Genomic DNA, 24,148 nt, shown 5'->3' with positions numbered 1-24,148 from the left:
TGAGGCAGAAAATGCCAAAAAAAGAAGTGAATATGAGAAGATGCTAAAAAAAGAAGAAGTGAAACACAAAATCCGAATGTAGAGGATCTTTACAGTAAAGTGGAGGTTACAAAGGCTGTAGATGCATGTTATATCAAAGCAGTGTGTGTGTACGATTAAGCTGGTCATATATTTTTAAAGGCTCCTCTTAAATTTCATTATTACTGTAAAGCTGCACTAAGCAAAATTATTTTTAGCTCAGCAAAGCTTTTGAACGTCTTCTAGCAGGCAGCTATTTTCAGCTCCGATAAACCCACTCGACGCTACTTTGGAATAACCGACAGACAAAGTTAGTCTCTCGCCGGCGAATGTAGAATAGCATTTAGCGGCTGAGGGGACGGATATTTCCCTCGGGACTAGTTGGAAACCAAAACTAAACTAAAACAAGACAAGGCATGACCACAAGCTGGCACTTCATTTTATCAATGTCTGGATGGATGACTTAACCTCATGTTTTATCACCTAATAAACCTCCGTCGTGTTGTGGATGCCTTGTTTTTGCAGTTTCTCCTTTGTGCACGAAAAATGCTATTACCTTGAGCAAAGGGCCTTGTTCATCACTAAAGGGGAAACGGCTGCAAACATATTCTTTGTGTCATAAAAAACATAATTATCAGGGAGAAGCATCTATGGATTCAGCAGTGGTCAGCTTGTTTTTCATCGGTGATGGAGTAACCGGCTCGGGACAAAACTCTCCTCACAGATACATCAAGGAGGCGAGTGACCTTGGCCGGTATCTGCATCCGCATCGGCCTCCCCCTTAATTGGAAGGGAGACTTTGGTGAAAAGGCTCTATAAAACGCCTCCTTTCCACACTATCAATTCCTCACAATAAAACCTTTTTTTTGATTACTGCGCCCGCCGTGTAACCGCTCAATCAATTTGTTGAAATGAACTTTCGCTTAATCAATTTCTTCCACTGAATCAAAGAGAGTTCATAAGGCTGTATAGGAGAGAAAATTGAAAATTGGGAGGCCGGGGCGTGATTGAACATTCCCGCTAAAAGGTCATCTCATTGCTTATCAGCTTTCTTATCAACCTTTCTTTCTTTTAGCCTCAGTCGGGGGAAGCCAATATTTGCTGAGCGATGTTTTTAAAGACCGAGAGGAGGGTCTAAGCCATTAAAGCTGGCTCCCTCCTGTTCCAACTTGGCACGGACATCAGAGGACGTGCACTGTGCATTGACAGCCGGAGCCTCATTACACAACACGCCGCTCTTTGGGCTTCACACAGCACAAAGTAGTGAGATCGTCAGTGACAAGTTATGTGGCCGCAATTACAAATTAATCCATTGTGGAGAACTGACTTTTTAAAACACTCTCTGCTCCTGTGAGATAATTAGTTTAGAAAAATCCCAGAGTGCTAATCTGCGAGACGCGAGTGACAGACAAACGATTGGGGTTCTTACCGTTCGGCCTCCAGGCGCATCTCCTCCCGCTTCTGCCTCCTCAGCTCCCGGCGCCGCTCAAAGTCCATTTCCTCCATGATTTTGCCCTGAAGGATGACATCATCAAACACAGACGTGTTCATTTATTCAATTTCAGGAAGCCGGAGAGGAAAAGAAAAAGACAAAAACATGCTTTAAAGTAACCTGGGGGGGGGGCAAAACATACGTGTTGAACAGTCAAACAAGTACTGTGTTTAAAGTTATGTAATCCTGGAGATTTTCATGAAATTAAACCCTGGATTCAAATTGCCTTCACATGCATGGGGAATTCACAGGAAATAACCGTTACAGCTGTATCACAGCTGTATTATATTACTGCTGACGCAAACAGAACATCCTCCTGCTGCTGCTTCACACTAAAAGCATTAAGAGGGGTGGCTTTTATTGTGAAGCAGCCACAGGAAACAATGCAGTGCAAGGAACGAGAATACTCGCTGTCGTGTAAAAAATGCTGTTAAACTCGCTGTAAACACTGTGGTCGCCATATCAACCAGGTTTAAAATCATAAGGATCACAACTTTGCATCCAACTTTGCGATAAGACGCGTGTAGCCATATATTTATGTATGAAATCCTCAAACCCTCAGGTGACAACCGCCTGGCTGGCCCACAAACTGGGAAAATGAAAGAGAAAAAAAAAAAGGAGCAGAGATACAAGGAGGGAGAAGCCGGCACAGGATGTTAACTCAATCAGCGAGGAGCAAATCTCACTAAAAATACCCCCACTAGCATACGTGACAGTGAGGGCCGAGACCACCCAGGAGCTGCCGAGCCTCCCATCACACAACCACCGGCGACATCTTCTACACGCTGGCGCAGAGTAAACACGCTGGTTGAGCACAAAAGACGTGTTCACAGAATAAACAGAAACTGAATAAAGTCGTATTCTAACACTTTGTGGTGAGACAACGTGAGGAGAGGGAACTGTGGCAGAAAATAAAAGTGAAAAAAAGTGACAAAAGAAGAGCTTTGACTGCCATACCTTGAATTAGTCTGTGAACAATGTGTTATCCTTCACACCATGCCAGCTTTTCACAATACTCCCTCCAAACAGATGTGCAACTTTTAGTAATCGCCTCCTCACAGCCGGGCCTCAGCTGACAGAAAAAGGCAAATGCCTGTTTCCTTCCCCTCCCCGCTAGTTGTCCCTCCCTCCATCCCTCAGTGACCTCCTTCCTTCTCTCCCTCCCTCCCCTCTCCCTATCTTTACTGCTAACTTTTCCTGTGTTGTTTACCCACATACATGTCAGAGCTTGGCTAAACTCGGTTCAAAGACGCGACTCGGGCTTCCTGTGTCGGCGTCCTTACTCCTTTCATCCCCAATTGCACACAGACGGGGTCAAAGAGAGCCTCTTTTATACATCTGTATATGAGTATTCATGCACACAAGCGCGCAGGTGCAACATGACGGCGGTTTGAGTGTGCATGCGTTTACGCCCGAGCGTGAGCATGCACAGATGTACACATGGACAGGAAACGCACGGAAACGGGAAGAGACGTGCTAAAAGAAAACCATGACTCCGAGGGTTTTCTCCCTCGCCCTCCCCACTCACCCCCTCTCCCCCGTGAGTCTGTACAGGAAACACAGCCTCGTCTCCCCCCCCGCTATTACGCTGTAAAAGCCTCGGAGGAGAGAGAGATATTTTAAATACCGCAGGAATCAACTCTCTGCGTTTAGATGCGCTCTTAGTGTCATTTGTGAGGCGAGGAAGGGGGGCATGAGGGGTTATTCATACAACCGTAATTAAGACAAAATGAGGGCAATAACGAAAACTGACAAGGCTTCCAAACATAACCAGTCTAATCTCATACTTCCTAGAAGCAGCGACGCCAAGGGAAACAAACTTATTATTATTATTGGTAACACAAGCACGGCAGCATATGAATTCACAGTTATATGTTTTAGTTAAGTAACTGAATGACAACAAAGTGGACTGTAGTTACAAGATCTTATATTAATAATTAACCTGCAGTCATTTTGTTTTTCAAGCCGATGTATGATGTACAAAAGGGCCAGTCCAACAAATGCGAGACCGAGTGCAGCACATTCGCATTGTCTCGTCTCTGCATGGGAGAACAGACCAGGCGTCGGGCAGAAGAGGAAGCCTGTGGCTCGCAGACAAGGCCCTCAGTAAGACGTAGAAAATGTAACCGTTGTGTATATCATCGGGAGGACCACCCACACTTTGCGAAAGCAGCGGAGGCAAGACAGCATTCCATAAAGTTGAACAACCTGAAGTCACAAGTTTGTGACATTTGCAGACTTTTTTTTTTTTACAAGTTCAGCCTGTCTTAGCCTGTCTACTGTTAACACTCTCCTTCCTTCCTTCGCTGCATCTGTCAATTTATTCGACCGTTTATCTAAAAAAAAAACCTGCATCCAAACATCCCGGCCTCCTTCCGTTTCTGTCCTCCCTCCCTCCCCCCTCCTCCTTTCTCTTTCCGTCTGCCCCAGCCTTCCACAATGGCTGTAATGACACATTTACCAGTCAAATTACTACCTGTCGAGACTGCCAGACCCTGGCACACAATCCAGTGTCTAAGTGCCAGCCTCTTAAAAAGCCTTAAAAGCCAAGTTGATATTATCCCGACAGCCACTGGGATTACACCACCTTCTAATGCCTCTATCTTCTCACGAAGTCTTGCGTTAAAAGCACCAAAACAATGGGCCCCTATCGGCCGAGCGAGGCACGGAGCAGATCAAGCGACAGTCTGAGAGTCGGGCTGGAGAATAAGTATGGGCCAGCCGCACGTCTATTTTCGGCTTTGGTTGAAGAGCTCTTAACACTGGCCTAGCATTCTTTGAGAGGAGAAGACTGCAGCTTTTCGGTCAGATTCGTTACTGTGATACTCGGAGCAACAATCCCCCTCGCAAAACTTTAGACAAACACATTAATCTCCACATCATGGCGATGGAGCTATGCAAGGAATGCTCCTATTTGGCCTCCGATTTTAGCAGAGGGGACTTGAAAGAGCCTTCAAATTACTCATTCACATGCCAGTTACAGACAGCTCCTCCTCTGGATCTTTTCTTGTGTGTGCAGTGACTGTTTTGGTTCTTGAATAAAGAGCATTAATGTGAAGATAAACAAGAACAAAAATGTGTGCCTGCAAGCTGTGAGATTGGCAAATAAAGGAACAATGGAGGCTTTTTGCAAGCTAGCGGTTACGAGGCTTAGTCACAAATCACGTACAGTGTTAGGTATGAAAAAATAAAAATGATGACAGTTAAAATAAATAAATAAATTGGGTCTACAGCAATGCTAGCAGATGTGCAAGGCTTTGCCTGTGAGCTAACACCTTTAAGCTAACATGCTCACAATACCAATGCTAATGTTTGGCAGGTTTAATGTTAACAATGTTATTTTACCTCATTAGCATGCTAACATTTGCTAATTAGCACAACTTCCCTGGGTATTTTCTCATAAACAATAGTATCGGAAATTGAAATTCTGTTTGACGTACCTTCTCATTTCCATCTAAATTAAAAAAGTGAAAAAGTCGGGGCCAACAAAAACCACAGTCTGCAGTTAACACATCTGCTGACATACTCTAAAAGAAATGAATGGAGCATTCTTCAAGTTAACATAGTAGCATTGAAGCAAACACGTCATGCTACATGTGCTGCCCGTCACCTCTTGACCTCCAGGGAACGACACTGTTCCCGGGAGAGAGCACCAGCTGTGCAGGTGTCCAGGTGAAAAGAGGTATTCCAGCAATCTGGAATGTGACTGGCACAAAGCCCCGTCTTTCTAGACTTTGCATCAATGGAAGAAAATATTTCGTCCCACCTGCTGCAGCGGCCGGTATGTTGGAGAACTCATGAATCGCTTCTACTCTTTTACCAGCCACACGGCATTTGGTTTTTCAAACGACCTTGGAGACAAGATCTCAGATTCAAATGCAATAGTGAAATATGCTCCGACTATTATAATTAACAATATGTTACTGAGATAATAATATATGCGATATATTGTGGTATATCGGAGGATAAGGCTCCTTGACTATGAAAGGAGAGCTGCAAGGTTTCAGGATTTTGACATCAAGTGTCTTAATCAAACAACATTTAGTGAGCCAGACAAGAAATGTAGAGCTTCTAGTCAAAAGTTGAAGAAGACGAAAATACCACCATCCTCGGTCCACAGTCTCTTTCTCTGCTAATAGTCACCTTCGCTTTAAGATGCTGTTTTCTTGGAGAAAAACAATAGTTTTGTTTACCCAACTTCACGCATTTCCTGACTCATAAAACATTTGTGAAGCAGATTTTTGTTCCGTTGCATCATTTGCCTTCACATTGTCTAGCTAGCATTTTTCTTGCCTGTCTTTCGTCACTGTATTGCTCCACATCACCCCCTAGTGGTCAAACATTTAATGCTGGAAACAATTTGTTCCACCAGAGAACGGCAACGCTGCACATTCCCCCTCCCACTCAGAGATATAGTATTGCACTAAAACACATAATTAGAGAACACAGACTTTTTTCAAGTGTGAGTACGTTGGGAGTTAAATGACACTGTGGGAATTTAACCGCTAACGCTGACACGCTCCTCCATTTGCATGTAGCTAAAATGTAAATTGTCCATTTATGGTTGTTTGTCTGACGGTTCTTGGATGCTCCCTTGACAGCAGCTGAACACACTTGCTCTTAAACGAGAGAGGCAGAGGTCTATCGGTTCAGTCCGAGTGAAGATATATCGTTACGTATTTTGGCAAAGTAAGAATGATCATTTTATGATTGTTTTATCGCACAGATAAAGCTTTTGCAGTAAAACAGGGGTGGCGGAGAGGAATAAAGGGAGAGATACTGCATTGCCTGTAGGTAGTGCAAACCAACAGCTGTTTTGGCTGAGGCTCTGGGGACAGTTTGAGTTGGGTAAATCTAACGGTTTCTGCAGGGGTAAGGAGTCCCCTGGGATCCGACTGACAGGGCGGTTAAAATATGTGCAGCCCGTGTACGAGGGTGTGCGCATCACGATAAACTGTATTTACATTTATAAATGGGTTGTGTGTTTGTACAGAGAAAGTGCACACCTAACCGCAAGCTTAGCAGTCAGTCGTTTGTCCACTTTGAATAAGTGTGAGAACGTAAGTGTGTGTTTTTCGCCAAGTGCAATGCTGCAAATATGTACAGACACTGCAAGAGCAGCATGCGTGTGTTTATGGTACGGGCGATTGTGTGTACATGTGTGATATCCATCACCACCTACGGCGCTGTGTTTGGAAAGCTGGCCTTGCGGTTGTGGTCCTCTGCGCTACGCGTCTCCGATCGCACGCCCAGGCCTCGGCAGCATCGACGCGTTTTACGGTCCCAGGATGCAACGCGGCTGCGGATGAGCATTCATGAATCCACTGGAGGTTTTTTGGTGCACGCCGGGGCCAAGGATTTCTCTAACTTTATTTCCATCTCTGCTCGCAGCTTCATCCGTCATCCAGAGTTTCTTTTTCTGCCTGACCTTTAGAGCCTGACCTCTACGATTGGTTGGCTGGTGTTTTATATAACACGGGCTGTGACTTTTAATCAGAAATTTGATCGTCCCAAATGTACATTGAAGTGTTACTTTATGTCCCTTTCAGCACACATCTCAATAACCAAATTTAAAGAATCCTTAACAGTATAATATTAATATCAGCCTCAAAAATCCATCACCTATACTGTCTTTGTCCATGCAATTTAGTCTCATTTTCTCCGTTTTCTCACCTCTTTGCGCTATGATGCAGCATCTTCGGCCAACAGCTGCAGCCTCTGTGTTCAGCAACAATACGAGGAGACTCTGGGTTGCTCAGTTTTTTGTAATTGGTTTATCCTTGTCCAAGCAGCTAAGCAGCTTTCTGCATTCGTCTGCGTCTGCATTTCATGCCGCAGTGTGAATATCAACCGCAATAACTTCTGTTGTCAAAGCCGAGGTCTTCTGCTGCGATTATACATTTCGAAGGCAACACATGAAGTGGCCAACTTGCATCAGCCCTCAGCCCAATCTCAAAACCATCTGCTTTCCACTAAAACTCTATCTCCTCCAAAACAAATTGTTTAAAAAAGTGTGGCGTCGGCTCGAATGGGGAAAAATTTCACTGAGCGTGAACGGACGGTATTAAAAAAAAAAGAGGCAAACCTGAGAAGCTAGTGCCACTGTGGCAAGTGAAATGAGGGTCGGGTGGCATCCCCGAATGCCTCGGACATATTTGTCATCAGTGACTAGCGGCGATTCAGACACAATCCACCCCTCGGATCTCCTCCGTGCTGACTTTACAGCTTTTCAGACGGAAGACGACCCGGGCGAGGGGGGGGAAATTTCACATCAGTGTAGTTTAAAGATGTAAAGTTTCCCCTTGGCGAAGAAAAAGCAGACTCCTGCATTCCCAGACAATGGTTCACATTCCATAACACCTCTCTGTGCCCTGTGAATCATACACACCGAGACAGGCTGACTGAGGTTATCTGTTCACTCGCACACAGCCAAGGAAATCTCAATGGAATACCTTGGATGCATTATGTTGTACGGGGTGGTAACTAAAGGCTGCTGGAATCAATCAGCCACTGAATTTATTGAGTAATTACACAACAATCAAAGGCACATTGAGGAGTCATCAGGGCTCAGATTTTCATAATTTTGGCCACCAAGAGTTTAAATGCAGAAATCTGGGAAGATGTTTCTTCTTCTTTCGAAGAGGCACATCGTCTCACTTTAACATCGTCTTTCAACGTTGACCCACAGTTGTGCACACGCACAGTTTCCGTATGCAAAGAGAAATCATTAGCAACACATTGGCTGTGCTCTCGGGGTTTTTGTGCCCCGAAATAAAGCGGTTTCAGATCATCTGGCTTTGACTCTCGGTATGTTTACAACCAGTCTGATCGTCAGACCGCTCGCCTTTCTTGCCCTATTGTTGCAGTGATGACTCCATGTTCCCAGATCGCAGTAATTACTTATCACAGCCAATAAAAGCTATGACCGAAACTACAAAACGCGAGACCCTAAAAACCGTAATTATCCCTTGAAGAACCGTGGAAGTCAGCTCTCGCCCTCGTGACGCTGTCTTTCTTTCTCAGCGTGTTGCGATACACTCGTGATAATAAATAGCGTTCACTTCAATTATCTTTCAAACTGACAAATCGCTTTTGGAAAGGACGCTGTAGTTTGATACTTTCTCAACTCTTGTGTTGCCCTGATTAAAACAAATCACTCCCCATGTAGCATTCTTCAATCCTGTGTTTGATTTTCCACTGTCAGCTAGATAACCTCGCTAAACTTTGAGCTTATTGTCATCTGTTGTGTATATTTACACTATGACTCACTGATCTTTTAATATTTTCCCACACGCAGATGTGGGGGTTTCACGTCGCTCGTCACACTTTAAGGCTGCATTCGATCTTAAAGTATTACGACCTTTCCCTTTTCGTGGAGAGAGACAGCTGAAAACACCTGAGCTTTACCAGCAGGAGTTCCCCTTCAGGTTGACGGGTATGTTTATGTGTCTTTAAACCACACGCCTGAAGCTGAGTCACATTTAAATTGGAATAAAAACATTACTTCAACATGCCGTATGCCTCATCTGAATCTTTCTGATGGCAGGTTTTAGCACACAGATGCTCCATTTAAACTGCAGAACACAAATACCAACTTAATTCTCATTTAAATCTAACAAAATCTAATTTTCAGCAGTTTTTAAAAATCTTACTTGAAGCCCTTGTAAGTTAAACACTGAAAAATGAGATGAAAATGTGTTATTTGTCAGATGCTGATCCAATTTACTAAATTAAATAACTGCCCAAGACGAGCTGATGCAGCAATTGGCCGAAAAAGGAAGGGTCATAAAACAATGTTTTACTTTTAAATGTTGGTTTTAAGAGGGGCATTTGCATTAGATGTTGGATCCTTGCAGGCCAAATCATAAATAATACTGTAAAAAGGCAACTTCGGCAGCGAGAGCCAGCACCATTCCACTCCATTCTTTTGACTTTTAAAGGGTTTGTGTCCCTTTTAAAAGTGCACTTTTCAGATGCTACACCCACAATCAGGCAGAATTGGAGAAAAAGGCATTCCAAAAAGTACAAATCCCACACAAAATAGGGATGTTTGTACGGCATCAAAAGGCTACTGCTCCCTGGCCGTGCTCCATATGACCAAATATGGAAAGAAAAAATGCTGCCTTTTCCCGTAACCAAACTGGGAAGAAGGAAAAAAAAAAAGAAAGAAAAAAAAAAGGGAAGGTTCTCTTGCATGCTGTGTGCACAGCGAGATAGAGCTCTCACACTCTCTACACAGTGGCCACAGAGTTGGCTTGCTCTCAAAACAGCATGACTGATGGTGATGTTGGACCTGCCGTGACATCTCAGCGAACACTGTTGGCCGCACGCACTCACACACACACACACCCACACACACATCTGCACGACGCAGGAGTCATGAAAAGAGAGGCACACCAATCCTTTCACTACGCTGACATTTCATTTTTAAAAAACACACACAAAAGCCTTCTTCGCTTTTCACATACGAGCTCTTTACTGGAGCCTCGGCGGCGCACTTCGACTCGGAGCCCACTGGAAGTCAACATTCCTCTCGGTGAAAAAGCAGCCGTCTCAAACGCCACTGTCCTCTGCTTAAGTTAGAAACGGTTTGTTTATCTCCCCCCGCTCCTCCCTACACTATATGGAGCAGCTCTGACATTCTTCTGCCACGGGGTATGTCATTTCACAAGAATCTTATCAAATTATCTGGGACATTTTTTTGGAGAATGTGTTGCAATGGAGGAAAAATAGGCTGAAGTCTTAACTTGTTGTAGTCCATCTAAACAGAATGGTTCTACATTTTGGAAATATTTTATTCACTTTCTTGAGGTTTGATGAGAACATTGATACTGCTCTCATTCTTGTAAAAGAATACGAAGCTACAGCTAGAAGATGGTTAGCTTACAGTTGAAAAGAGCTACTCTGATGACACACAAAACACAGTAAAGTAGATGCAGCCTAGCAATTTAAGCTATACTTGGTGAACATACTGTTAAAAGGTAATATTTTTCAAGAAAATCCGCTTTTCACAAACTTAAAGGAGAAGTTAGCCATATTGAGATATACACTTCTGACTAAGAATTAAATGACACAATTTATACCACTCTCATACCGGTGTTGCCAAAGCAAGAAATATCTCTTTTTAGCACAACATAACTTTATGAAAATGAACATCTTTTGTGCTGTTGCCCAGCGATGAATAAAGCAATTCCGGCTCTTTCTTCTCCTGCTTGCTCAGGACCCAGGCGGTTTTAGTTTTCAGCGCTGCAGTCCTCTTATGTAAGCATCGCCCTTGAAAAAATACATCAGATATTCCGGTGCAAATATCCAAAATGTCAAATAACCTCAATAAATATGCAACACTGCACTTGACATGTGATCTGTTGTGTAACTCCACAAGGACATTACAGTCAAAACCTTCATCTTTTTGCCACTCAGGACCAAAATGCCATGTCGGATCATGCATGCTGTAAAAGGGCCAAAACTATGAAAACCCACACTATAATAGTATCAAACAAACCAGGACTAATGAATAAATACATGCAATTTTCCCACATCATTTTCCTGTCATAACATACCAGAGTTATGATGAACACACAAGGACAACATCATCAAGTGTCTCAGTACCTGAGGGCGCACTGTGACTCGAGTCTATTAAATGGGATTGTAAATAAATAATGACAGACAGACGCTGTACGAAGCCAATGACAAAGGAGGTGATAGTAAACTCAATGCACTGATAGAAAAACACACCTTAACAGCTCATTGAATGGTCTTGGTAACCTATTGCAACGTAGGTTTAACATTTTAGTTTTACTCATTTAAAAAAATTAATGCAGTACCCATTCAGGGGGGGGGGGGGGGGGCATTTGGGGCGTATCCAATCAGGGGGTACCCAATCGGGGCATACCGTACCAGGGCGCACCCTTGGGGCCTACCCATTTGGGGCATACCCAATGGGGGCGTACCCAATGGGGGGTGTACTCATTTGGGGTGTAACCAATTGTGGCATACCCAACCTGGGCGTACCCATTCGGAGCTTTCCCATTCGAAGCTTTCACATTCGGGGCTTACCCAAGCGGGCCGCACCCTTTCAGAGCGGTCCGATTGCAAGAGTTTGGTTGTCATGTTTGTGTATCCAGCTGTTTGCTTATTTATTAACAGTTCATTAGTATTAAATATGTCACACGTCCAAATTGCACCAAATTCGACAAGGCGCTCACTTGGGTCACTAGCAATACATCCGCCAACTGTGAATTAAATCAGATGAACGGTTCCAAAAGATATACAAAAGGATACACCCACATACATGCGGTATGACGGTCAGATTCCTGGATTTATAGTTAGATGCACACAAGAACACGACTTGTTGTGAATCCATTCCTAATCCATTCCTAAAGAAAAGCAGCCTCCTCTTGCTCCTTTAGGACAGTCCGTTTTGACACCTGCCTTCTGTCAGAGTATATGAGGCCCAGGCAGGAGTCTGTGTCTCCTCAACAGGACATTAATCTGCTACTAGTGAGCTGACCAGGGAGACTAGTGGAACCAGAGTGGTGATATATGGTGGGCTTTAGTCTAAGCACTGCTACTGCCCGACACTGCAGCTAGAGAACAGTTTATCCAGCTGATGGCAATAAAGCGGTGTCGAATAGAAAAGGATAAAAACAGGATGGAATAGAGCACCAATGACCTCCGCCACGCTTAAAATCCGTGCTTTCTTTCCGTTCCGTGAGCAAAAGTTCAGCTCTAGTATCCAGAAACTGAAAGATCACAGTTTCAATCACTGCAAAAAGCCAGCGTGTCTGGCTATAAGACCCCCCAGGCAAGATCCCGAACTTGTTCTTTTTTAATAAGTGTAAGTCACTGGGGATATGCGCCAAAGCTCAATGACTAAAATATAAAAGTATACGTGATTAGCATGATCCACAGCAGCCCACAGCCTCTGGTATAACGGCAATAACATGACATGCTGGAAACATTAAGTGGAACATAAAAATGTATTTCTCATAAAGCTTGAGAGGTTCCTGATGTGTTTCTCTAAGGCAAAAAATGGAAAGTAAATGGATCTGCTGAACATTTGTGACATGCTTCCTATAAAAAGCCACGTTTTTGTCGTGGTGGACATGTGGCTCTCCGTGGCCGGAGAGAAATGACTCTCTGGTGAAAGAAGGAGAGAAAACTGGAGAGATGAAAAGAAAAAAAAGGGAATATAAACGGCCGAGTGATTTATGTGGCTGAGTCAAACCACGCTGAGAGAGAATGTCTTCCCATCATACCTTACATGGAAACATACATGAGGTTAGAGCGCTAAAAAGCATGATGCACTGACCCCACATACTGACAGCCTGTTGAGAACATGACAACTGAGTGCAAACCCTGACGCCACAAGTTTGCCTTTTTTTCCCCACATGCATCACAAAGAAAATCACTTTCTCAGAGGACATACTTATTTAAATCTCACCGAAATGTCATAAATCTTTATCTTTTTTTGCCTTGTTTTAACACACGAGTCTGTAAATAACAGCAGCGGAATGCCAATTTTTTTTTCTGTTGAAGTGCGCTGCTCGGCTTTTCAAGGGTATTACATGACAAGGTATTTTTCAAAATAAGGGGCTGCATTCCTGGAGAGAGATAGGAGGAGATTAAGGAGCGGGTAGGGTTGTGGGGTGGGGTGGGGTGGCGGGGCGAGCAAGCTGACCTGACCGAGAGGGTCTATTACTCACAGTGGATGTGGAGAGGTGGAGCGCAGTGTTTTCAGTTCAGTCTTACGGGTGGAAATCTGAGGGTTTCTGAAGGGAACGCACAGACAAGAAGCTTGTAAAATATACACAAGTCAGAGAAAAAGAATGACAGTAGAAAGGCCTTCAGTGCAGACAGCCAGGGAGGTTTTGTTTGAGTCCTATGACTTGGCCTCTCTCTCTGGGTATTCATGCGGCCCTGACATGCTCTCCAAGAGTTGATGCGGGACCGAGCCTTTTGATGGTGGTTGTGCTGTGGACTCCTTAGCCAGTTGTGGAAACTACAAGATATCTCTGATCAGTATAGCTAAACGGGCTTTAGTGGCCGTGACTCTCACCGAGGGAAGGAATTTGGTGTTAACATTTGCAGATACCATTTCTATCATCGCTGGGCTGCCTTGAAAGTAAACAAACAGCTATAATTCGATTTGTTGCTTCTTTCTGAAATGTGTTACAACTATCCTTACATATTTAAAATTAATTATTTTTGTTTTTGGCCACCTGACCACAATATGTTAGCAAACAGCTAGCCTTTTACACATCCAAGCAGACGTGGAGCAACAATAGCATTCATTTGGAGTCATGTGTCTTGGCCACCTGGCAAATGTTACTTTAGTATTCACTGTTCTTTTCGATCAGTTTTGGTCTCCACCAAGTGCTAAAAACCAGCGTGCACTACACAGTTGCATCAACCTACCACCTCTTCAGTCAGCAGGAATTGGTTTTGCATTGCATTAATAACACAAGCTTTAATAATACAAAGAGCTTCAACTCAATACTCTCTCGAATTTTACAGTAATAATTCTCTCCAAGTCTGAGCTGGTACTTATTGAGCATACAACCAGCACAGGGAAGAAAAAAAAACTACAGTTATATGAAGTACTGTAATCGAAAAAGGTAAAGCATTGCTCCTGACAAAGGACTGCAGAAGTCAGCACAAAAATCCAGTGGAGAAAACCAGTCCTAATCCCAGTCCACTTACACTGGTTGACAGATATGATGCCAGGAACTACAAATGTGAAGCTCTTTCATGGAGATGAAAATGAAAATCTGAACAGATATCATTCCCCCCGTGGAAAACGTCGCTTTTTTCCCTCCCGCTATCTTTCAGCGGTCTGTAGTATCAAATTTTACAGCACTAAAGCATTAGCATTGCTTTTGAATCAGCGGATGCACATTCTCCAAGTGACAGAGAGCTCACCTCACCTTCCAAAAAATACATTCCACTCTCATACCTCAAAATCCTTTCAGGGCTCTAGGAAGCTAACGGCCACGAGCTTTACCAGATCTTCACTTTTGTGCGTGGCTCTGCTGGATGTTATTATTAGTGTTAAAAGGCCCGAGCCAGGGTCTTTAGGTCTGAAGGTGTGTTTGCACTGCACTGTTTCGTTCAGTCTGAAGGATAAAAATAACCACCGTTGCTTACACTAGAGGGCTTCACATCTGCAGTGGCAGAGCAGCTATTGTGAGTAGAGCGTCTTGAACTGTGTCCTTCAGGAGAGTTACCCCCCGTCTGTCTCCATTTCTTCTCTTTCTGTGGTTTTGTGACTTTGGAATCCATTGCCAGAAATTCCAGGAAACCCTAGAGCTTCATGAGACATAACAAAGCTCTCTCTCTTCCTCCGTCTCTGTCATTGAAGATTACACTATGTTTCTCTGTCTGCCTTTTTGCAGGCCCTGGGAGCTCTGCAGCTCGTTCTCCTAGGGAGCAAAAAAGCAACTGGCTTATTGATTCATATCAAACCATTTTATGAGGAGGACTTTCTTACTTTTAATGCCTGCTCTAATTCCAGACCGCAGACTATTTAGACCATGGGGGAGACAACCATTGGATGCCATTAGCATGATGTGGCATTAACCACTAAATAGAGGATGAAAAAAAGTCAGCTTTAGAGGTTAATATATGTGCTGTACTTAAGTCTCCTAATTCTTAAATTTATTAGAATAACACATATCTCAGACAACCATGAAATTGTAAATAATTGAGCGGTGCTCTGAGGGGACTTCTATGGTTGCTAAATTGAAGTAACTGCAAGATGTTTTTTATTTTTAAGTTGATGGAAAAACTGGAAATGAGATTTGGTTTACAAGCAGAGGTAAATGGGAATAAATCCAAAACCACGACAGCCCCCACCCCAGCTATAATATGTCTATGCAACCATCCCCTTTGCGCTCGAAAATTGTCTCCTCCATCTGGATCACCTCTGCTCTCACACACACAGACACGCACCTACAGACATACCTATTCACCCCCCACCCACCACCCACCTTGTGTTTATGTTCAGAGCTTGAGTGACTGGTATTTCATTTCGGCCTGCCCGGAGCCCTTTTACACAGTTTGGCTTGGCCGGTGTACCATTACTAGTCATTAAGTCTAACCTGAACTAATAGGGGCCCATTTTCCAAGGTGGTCTCCCAGGTGGCTGTCACAGAATTGACTGGCACTGCGGGGCTCGGACTCGGGCGCTACGGGTCTCATGAAAAATCTGCCGGGATGCGAGCCAGACACCATCATGCACGGGACGCAGACTCTTTGATAACAAGAACCCATTGTTCTAGGGGTGCGTCTGGGTGTTTAGCTTCTCATTAAGGAAGGCTTAATGAGGCCAGCCAGCATTGGCACCCCATCTCTCGTATGCAATGGAAAAAATCTGTACCTTCTTCAACATCTGATGCATCAATCCATCAACAATCCACCTAAAGCCGATTGCTCAAACCGAATCCTTCCAAAATCAGCCCCAAGGCTTAATAGTGCTCTCTGCTCTAGCTTATGTACACCCGTTATAAATAAAGTCAAAACCATTCTAATACACCAATAGTCTAAATATAACCAGCCCAGCAGCAAGTAGAGCTCGACCAATGAACAGCCTAAGCCAGTTTTAGCTTATTACGGTTTGTTGGCCTGTGAATAGATATTGCAAAACAGAAAAGCCAATATATTTTTTCCGGTAATGTACAGTGTTGCAATTCAATAGTTTGTCCACCAGAGGGCATGCACATGTTGATTTATTATAATTCCCTGATAATTCGCCTTAAAAAACTAGCTTTTACTGACGGACGACGGGAATCAGATAATCTAGAGTTCCATCCCTTATTTTTTTTTTTTTTACAGAATTTTAGCGTCGACTTAGAACCAAAGTATCGGTTCTCATAACATCCCTAACACGGAAAACAAACCTGACATAATCCAGAACACCGCAACACGCCGGTGACAGATATCTCATTTTAACCGTTCATACGTTTCAGCGGCGCCCGTCTTCGTTTGATACGTGTCATCATTAATCAGAAGAGAAGGAGCCATTAGTCTAAATACGGGGGAAATTAATCCCCGCTCACACACCATTAGACGTCATGCTCAATTTGTGCGGAGAGCTGTGTACTGGGTAAATAAGCGGCGGCAACGGGCCACACAGCTGTTATCCGTGTCGAGGTGCTAACGTGCATCGCCGTGAAATATGTCATTTAAACGCGCACTTAGTCCAGGAGGATATTGCAACTTAAATTTAATTATTCTCCATATCAAATAATTCTATTCATTTTTTTTTTATGTAATGCGGGGAAGTTGTTGTATATGATCGCTAATCGTACGCATATGTAGCTCAGTCGTAAAAAATGTGACTGGACTTTGGCATTGAAGCCATAAGCCTCCGACAAGGTTCAACTGCAGTAGGGCACATAGCATGAATCAAACCTTAGTTTAATAAGTACCATTTGGCTGTCACCTCGGCGGCCGTGGTGCTGCTCTATTACAGTAAAACCCCTCCAGTACAGAGCTGGGGTTATTCAATAAAAACCTGACTGAGTGTTTCTCCCAATCACCACTGGCAGAGCTCTGATGAGGTAAAAAGCTCTCCTATGCCAGCCTCCGTCCCTGCGGAGCGCTGTCTGATTAAAATGGTTTTCTGGGGGCCATATTTTTGTTCTCCTTGTCGCCTTGCCAGACTCCGAGTACAGAGAAAAATTGACAAATTACCTAATGCATACTGAAACGAATCCACAGAAACAGATCTAATCTATAACAGTCGGTAGATAGAGGAGAGCGTTGGATTTTTTTTAGCTATAGCTGCATTTCAAAAAGACACAAATATAGACACACACCCTGCATGTATTACTAGTGTAAAGGGAGGAAAGGCTTTGCACTTTTTATCTTTAACCTTAATCACTTTCATATACCCACCCCTTCCCAACAGGGCAATGACATGTGAAGTGGAAAGAAATGTCGTTGTGGCCCACCAGAGCCAACTTACTTACTCTCCCGTCCTTTTTCGCCCGGCGTGTAATGCATTCCTGAGCAATCCTCCGAGGCTCGTATGTAAATGCCCGAGTATGCTTCTGATTAGGAGGCACAAAGAGTACACTCTATAAATCCACTCTTAAACAATTACCGCCGCTCCCGACTGCACCCCCCCACCCCCCACAGACCTCAGACTGTGCCCCGACTGGCTTATTCAGGTGAGAAAGATAGTGGCGGACCACCACCACATGTGTAGAATAGATACCAGAACCGAGAAAAGGTTTGAGAAACGTTATGAATTTTTATTTGGTGTTGAAACAAGTCGAAAAAATGTGTACCAGACCGGAGTAAAATTAGTCACCCACACCTTCGGTTGTCAGTGAATGGCTTAAAGCTGTTGAATCAATGTTGTTATATTAACAATGGATGTGTATTGTGAAAGGTGTTGCTCAGCAGATCGCTGTGCAGCAGAGCGTGTTAGCGCCTTTCGGCTTGTTGTTTTGGCAGTTTTAGTTCACTCGCACACAGCTCTCATCGTTTTCATTTTTGATGCATCAGGTAACTTTTACCAACAAAGAAACATTTGGATGAACCCACCGTACACTCTGACCAGCACCAAACAGCAGGCTAACAAAGCTAGTGAACAAAGTGGAGTATTAAGCTAACTTCAGGAGTGTGTGGAGACCAAACACAGAGCCTGAAAGAGAGGGAATATTGAACTTACGTTTGTCAGGTGACCAGAAATAAAATTCCAAATGCCTGTGAATGCATTTTCCTTATCAACTAAAATGGTGATGATATGTCATTCATGTGCGTTTGCAGCTTGTTTCTATTGCCCCTAGTAACAGTTTATGAAGATCCAAACCACTTACAAAGCAAACCATGATTAAAACGTTTGGAACTTGTGACATTGTATAGAAAATTAACAAGTTAGTTAGTTATGAATCAAGAAAAAAATGGGTAGCTTCCATGGTGAAAATAATTATTAGTCGCCTCCCTAAATATATCAATAAGTTGTGGGACCACCTGACATTATAGAATTCTCCTTTGACGCCAAGGACTCGACTAGAATAAAACATGTTCTCAACTGTTGAAGGTCTTCCAGAGAAGCAGAACTACAGTAGAAGCCTGACTCATGTGAATAGCCATGTAAGGACACAGCGATTGTTTTTATGTGCATGAGGTAAGTCCTCGCTCCCATCATTACCACATACAAGCACCAGCTCGCCCTTCGCCAGCTCTCACTCCCATGATGGCGGCCGTCCAACGTGGACTCTCCGAGCCTGTCCTTCACGCTCGCCGTACACACTTCAGCACGCGCATCGCCTCCACAGCCACTCGCATTAATCCAGCAGGCCTATAACTGACCTGAGGACTGCCCCCCCCTAACCGTGCGACCCATAGAGCGGTTAGCCTCGCTGACTGTGTAAACACATGACCTCACCGGTCATGTGTTTACACTCAATGGTATTTTTCACACGCCGCTGGGATTTACATCACCTTATTACCTCCACGTTCCCTTAATTCCCCCATTACCCTAAAATATGGGACTTTCAAAAGGTGACTTGACAGGCTCTTGATTAGCCATGTTTGTTTAGTTTGGGGACGCTATGGGAGGGAAGACGAGAGGCTGAGGGGAGAGAAAGGGGGAGGTGAAGAGAGGACAGGGAGGAAAGAATGGTAACCTGGAGGAGAGAAGGAGTCAGGGGAAGTGGGAAGGAGTAATAATTTCTTTTTGGGGGAGAAAATCTCCAGGAGGTAGATTGGTGTTAAAGCAGAGGAGAGAGGCAAAAAGGGAAGTTAATATAGCTGCTGGGAGGGAAAGAGACAAGCAAGGTGGTTTCTCTGCCACAGGGACATGCTGTGCATGTCTGAGGTCCCGGTGGGAGGACGCTGAAGGAAAACACAAGGCCAATCAGCTAACAGAGACATTTCCTGTGCTTGTTTTATCAGATGAGAAGAAGCCCAAAGGCTAAACGCCGCCCCCCCTCCCTCCTTAACAACGTTGTGCACTTCTACGAATAACCCGCTTCGGGGAACGAAGGGGAGAACATGCATCTTTGTAGGATGACATCAGAAGCGCTGCTTAGAGCGCTGACCTCACTCTCACACAATCAATCATCCACGAAAACCATATGAAATGTAGTCCACGTGAGTACGAGAGAAGGTTTTTTACCTTTTAAGATATGAAGCGAGGCTGCCTCATGAATTCAATCATCACCCAGTAAAAAACTAAAAATTTAGTGAGAGGGGAAAATACAATAGTCCTTTTTTTTTTTATAGCTATGAAACTTCTGGCGGAGCTTGGCATCTGGCAACAAGCAGATGGCGGGCCAATATGCCAATTACCAACACCGACATGCCATGCTGCCTATTAGGCAATCTGGCCTTGAGTGATAGCACTTTAAAGTCAGAAAAACGACACAAGCTAGAGGCTGATCTAACAAACCCTCTTCATCAGAGTGTGACTAAAGCCCAGAGGAATTCAAACACAGGTCTTTCGTGCCCACATGACTGCTTCAGTCAGTGGAATCAACGTTCTGGAAAAGAAAGGAAGTATAGTTACAGATCCTGGAAGGGAGACTCGTTATGAAATTCTTTATGCATGTGTATTTATTGGATCGGTGGTGGTCAGTCTATTACAGGCCGGGGTGTTGGTCAACTAGAATTGGGGGGGGGGACTGACTGTAAGCATTCTCCATCACCCAAGAGTCTAATTGTGCAGCGAACCACCAAGAGCATGGTGGATATTCTCCTACAGAACTGTTCCATGTCAGCTTGGCAGCATTATGAGGAGCGAGGTTTTGCTTTCTTTTTTAAATCCAAATGACAGGAATTTTAACTTTATATCACAAACATCTGCAAAAACTCTTACGGCATATTTTCCATGATCAAAATGAACACCCTTGAAGGTTTCGTGCCCTCGTGTGACTCCGCGAGCGATTAAGGACCGTTTTTTTTCTCTTGCTTGCCACTTGTTGACGATGGATACCCGGCGAAAGAGTTAAGGATTCCTTTTCCAGCTTGTGATCTGCCCGTCGGTCCAAGCGCAACATATTATACAACTTAGTGTGCGGTTCTGGATGCAGCGCATTCAAATTACATGCTATCGAATTCAAAGGCAAAAAGGGGGACGGGGGGGACGGAACGAGTATGCTGTAGGGCTCCGGTCCAGGACCAGAGTCCCATGAGCGTTCACTGCACGTCAATCACAATCACTTCAAAATGAGCTGAACCCTGTCCTTTTTTCTGCTGTTGTCCAGGAGACACAAACCTAAACTGACGACCATTGATAAAACAGAAAAGCTTTTTGCTTGCGGTTCTGCGGCACATTCGGAAAAACCGTAGTCCAAGAACAAACAAATCTGCATAAAATTAAGCTGGAACGCAGGAAACAAGCTTGACATCATTTCGAGTCTGTTATGAGAAGAAACCAGAAAATAGCTCTGGCACCTGCTGTGCAGGAACAATGTATGTTTGGCCCGACATGTCAGCGTGACATCGCTGGAAAACCCAACCACACACAGCATAGGTAAACATCTATTATAACAAGAGAACAGCACGGCCTGATCATTTGTGTTAAAAAGTCACCTCTGCCAGTTTTCCATTCTATTCAAATTCAGTTTACCACTAGGTTGGCTGCCTCAGCTCGGTGGTGGTAAGAAACTGTTGCCTTGCAAGGAAACTCTGGACTCTTGCTTTGGAACTTGATACTGTGGTGGATTATGAGTATCTAGGCTCAAACTATGGCAACGCACCCACACACACACACACACACACACATGTTAACACATAACTGCACAGGGATAGAGTCGCGAATAGCCCCCGTGCTTTAGCGCATGTTGCGAACGAGTAACAGTAATTACCTGAATCCAACATTCAACATGAATCAAGTGTGCGAGGGGAGGGAGGGAGGAGAGCGAGCCAGCATACAGTAACTAGAAGCCCTCACCACACTGTGCAGTCCAGAGCCAGACTCCGGAAATGCATGGCAGTGTTCCCTACATCCTGCCCGCCCAGCCCTAACCCTGGCCCTGGCTCTCGCCCCACACTGCCAAACCCCTGTTATCACTCTGTGCAATTACCTCCAGATTCTTCTGCACTCATATCATATTGTGCCAATTATAAAATCCCCTTTTAAGTACACTACAAAGCCCTACACGCATTTTAGTGTAAAGCCTGCAGCTTGCTTTTGTGTGTGAGATTCAGTCCAAACATAGCTGTGTGAGAGTATATATAAAAGTGTGTGTGTGTGTGTGTGTGTGTGTGTGTGCGTGCATGCAAACATGGAAAGAATAACCTGCTAGTATTGTGATTCCCACCTGGGGTGCTTGAATGCCAGGATATACTTTTTATTGGAGTTTTCATTGATTACTTGAATAGAAATCAGGATTTCTCTTGGAGTCAACTTCAACACCATATGCTGCATTAAGAGATTGCAGGAAAAGCAGTTAACGAGCGAGCAGAAAAGCCTAAATAGTTAACGAGATAGTTAACTCAAGTAATGGATAAATGGATGAAATAGATAATCAGTTAGAAGTGCCGGATAAACAGTTGCAATAGTGACCTTAAAGGAACAGTGTAGGATTTAGCAATGAGGTTGCAGATTGCAACCATTACAACTTTGCTTACCCCCGCCCTTTCCAAGTGTGTCAAAGAACTATGGTGGCCAGTGTTGGACTCCATTTGGATATCATGTGCTCATTCTAAGGTAATAAAGGTTATTATACACCAATGAACACATAGATCTGAATATGAAAGTCCATTTTTACCAGTAAATTCTCCTAAATCCTACACACTGGTACTTTAAAGTAAATGATAAATGGTTTAATTAGCTGAAAGTTTTGCTGAAATGGTAAAACAGCTAAAGTAGTGGTAAATAGTTAACATAATGGATAAACAAGTTGAAATAGTGAGCTAAAAGTTCTGGATAAACTGTTGAGATAAAGTAATGGATAAGTGGCTGAAACATCCAGCTTCTTTGTAGTACAAATGGAACCACGACGAAACCAACTTAATCATTAATTCAGCTGTATGACGAAGCCGTTAGCCACGTTTATATAATACTTAGCATTAAATAACATACCGTGTGAAATCAATCCAAGTAAACGTGATGGGTGGTGTCCATGGAGGAGCACCTCAGTTCATCTGACGGGTACATTAGAGAGAAAAAATGCACTAGCGGACTGTTGTGCACTGCATTCCAGAGGCTATTCCAATCACCTGTCACTAGGTTGGGCCTGCACCTTATAAGGAGCGGAGGGCACTCGGCACATGTTTTCCAAACACTGCTCAACTTATCAGATACAGTTTCATGGATAATTACTGCGCCGTCTCTGGCCCGAAAGCATTAAAAAAAAAAAAAAAGGACTTACAGATCTACCCTCTGCAGCTCCCTCCCTTCCACCCTCTCTCTCTCATTTTCCATGCTTCCATTTCACAGATACTATGTAATAAAGCCGAGATCAAAAGACTAGCTGGCCAAACTCGAGTACAATGAGAGTCGGGGAGAGCCCTTTTTCGCCTTGGGGATGGCGAAGAATGCGATACCTTGAATACAACGCGAGGTGGATTGATCTGGCCTGTCTGCAGGAGATGCTGGATGTGTTTAAAGCTCGTGATCTTCTGCAGGAATCTGAACTTTGAGGGCCAAATAGAGCCCCATCTTTGCCCACAAACATTCTACACTTTCCATCCACAATTCAACAGGTTTTGTCCACATTCTCCAGCTTTGGGTGAAGAAGATTAGGAGGATGCTGCTATTATTATTAACAATAAAACGTATTTAGTGCCATGTATGCTGCTGGGGAGATGAGGAACTTTGGAGACACCCCCCTGGAGGACTCATCGCGCATTACAGCGGTGCACATTATGCTTTTCTTTGTGTTGTCCCGCGGTTAACAAAACATTTACATGACAGCGTCACCACTCGGGCCCTACGGGAAAAAAGTTCACCACGGCTCACAATCACATGTCGCCTTTAGCGAGCTCCGCGCGCACAAAAGAGGGAGCGGCTCGCGGCCAAAGATATCCTGAAAAGTATCAGCGCCGCGAGCCCCACGCGCGCAGCAGAGCCCCAGAACGTGATCATCTTCCCCCGTCGTCAAATAACGCTTTTCTATTCGCTAAAGCGTCCGCGCGTCACACGCTTCTCTTTCTGTGAAAGTGTGGAAAAAAAGAGTTGCGTTTTGCGGCCGGTGCGGAGTGTTTTGTTTGCGCTTACCTGTGGATCTGAACGGGACAAAGTAGAGCTCTTGAGTCGAGTGTGAGGAGAGGAGAGGGAGCCAGTCTGCAGTCGGTCCTCCACTAACACTCGGCGTGATTAAAAAAAAAAAAAAAAACCCAAAGTGAATGCTGGTTCAAGCCCCTCCCTTTAAGACATAAGCGCACATCTACTCTGCTGGGCCGAGTTGTCCCGCTCTTTAAAAAAAAACTCTCACAAAAGCGTCTGTCTCCCAAAAACGAGAAGCGTCGACCCGCGCGAGAGCAACTCGTGCACAACTCCTAATGGCGAAAAGTGAACTTTGGGCAGAGAAAGCGCTCTTCTCGGTTATCCTTCAGGGGGCCTCTGAAAAGAAAATCATCTGTCAGGAGCGATCATATGAAATGTTAATCTTGGGACAAAAAGAAAAAAGAAGAAAAAAAAAAGAGGGCTGTGTGCTCACAGGCTCACTGGGCCATACA

At 44.1% G+C, this 24,148-nt stretch overlaps 1 protein-coding gene across 7 annotated transcripts in view; it reads right to left on the bottom strand.

The window, feature by feature from the left end:
* The window catches only part of cald1a (caldesmon 1a), a 47,837-nt gene extending 24,029 nt beyond the window's left edge, over positions 1–23,808 (bottom strand). For 2 of the 7 annotated variants that reach the window (XM_084039118.1, XM_084039122.1), the window contains exons 1-2: positions 23,688–23,806; positions 1,448–1,533 (exon numbers count right to left, since the gene is read on the bottom strand). In XM_084039118.1, coding sequence (XP_083895244.1) covers positions 1,448–1,524 — 77 coding nt within the window. In that variant the 5' untranslated portion in view covers positions 1,525–1,533; positions 23,688–23,806. Of the gene's footprint in view, positions 1–1,447; positions 1,534–2,467; positions 2,575–13,215; positions 13,282–23,687 lie in introns of those variants that run through there. The other 5 variants (XM_084039121.1, XM_084039123.1, XR_014599179.1 and 2 more) reach the window with 4 other exon arrangements.
* Between the last annotated feature and the right edge of the window lie 340 nt (positions 23,809–24,148).

Source organism: Eutrigla gurnardus (genome assembly GCF_963514095.1).
Source record: "Eutrigla gurnardus genome assembly, chromosome: 21".
Lineage (NCBI taxonomy): Eukaryota > Metazoa > Chordata > Actinopteri > Perciformes > Triglidae > Eutrigla > Eutrigla gurnardus.
Note: the sequence above shows the minus strand (reverse complement) of the source record. Positions and strands in the feature narration are given on the sequence as shown.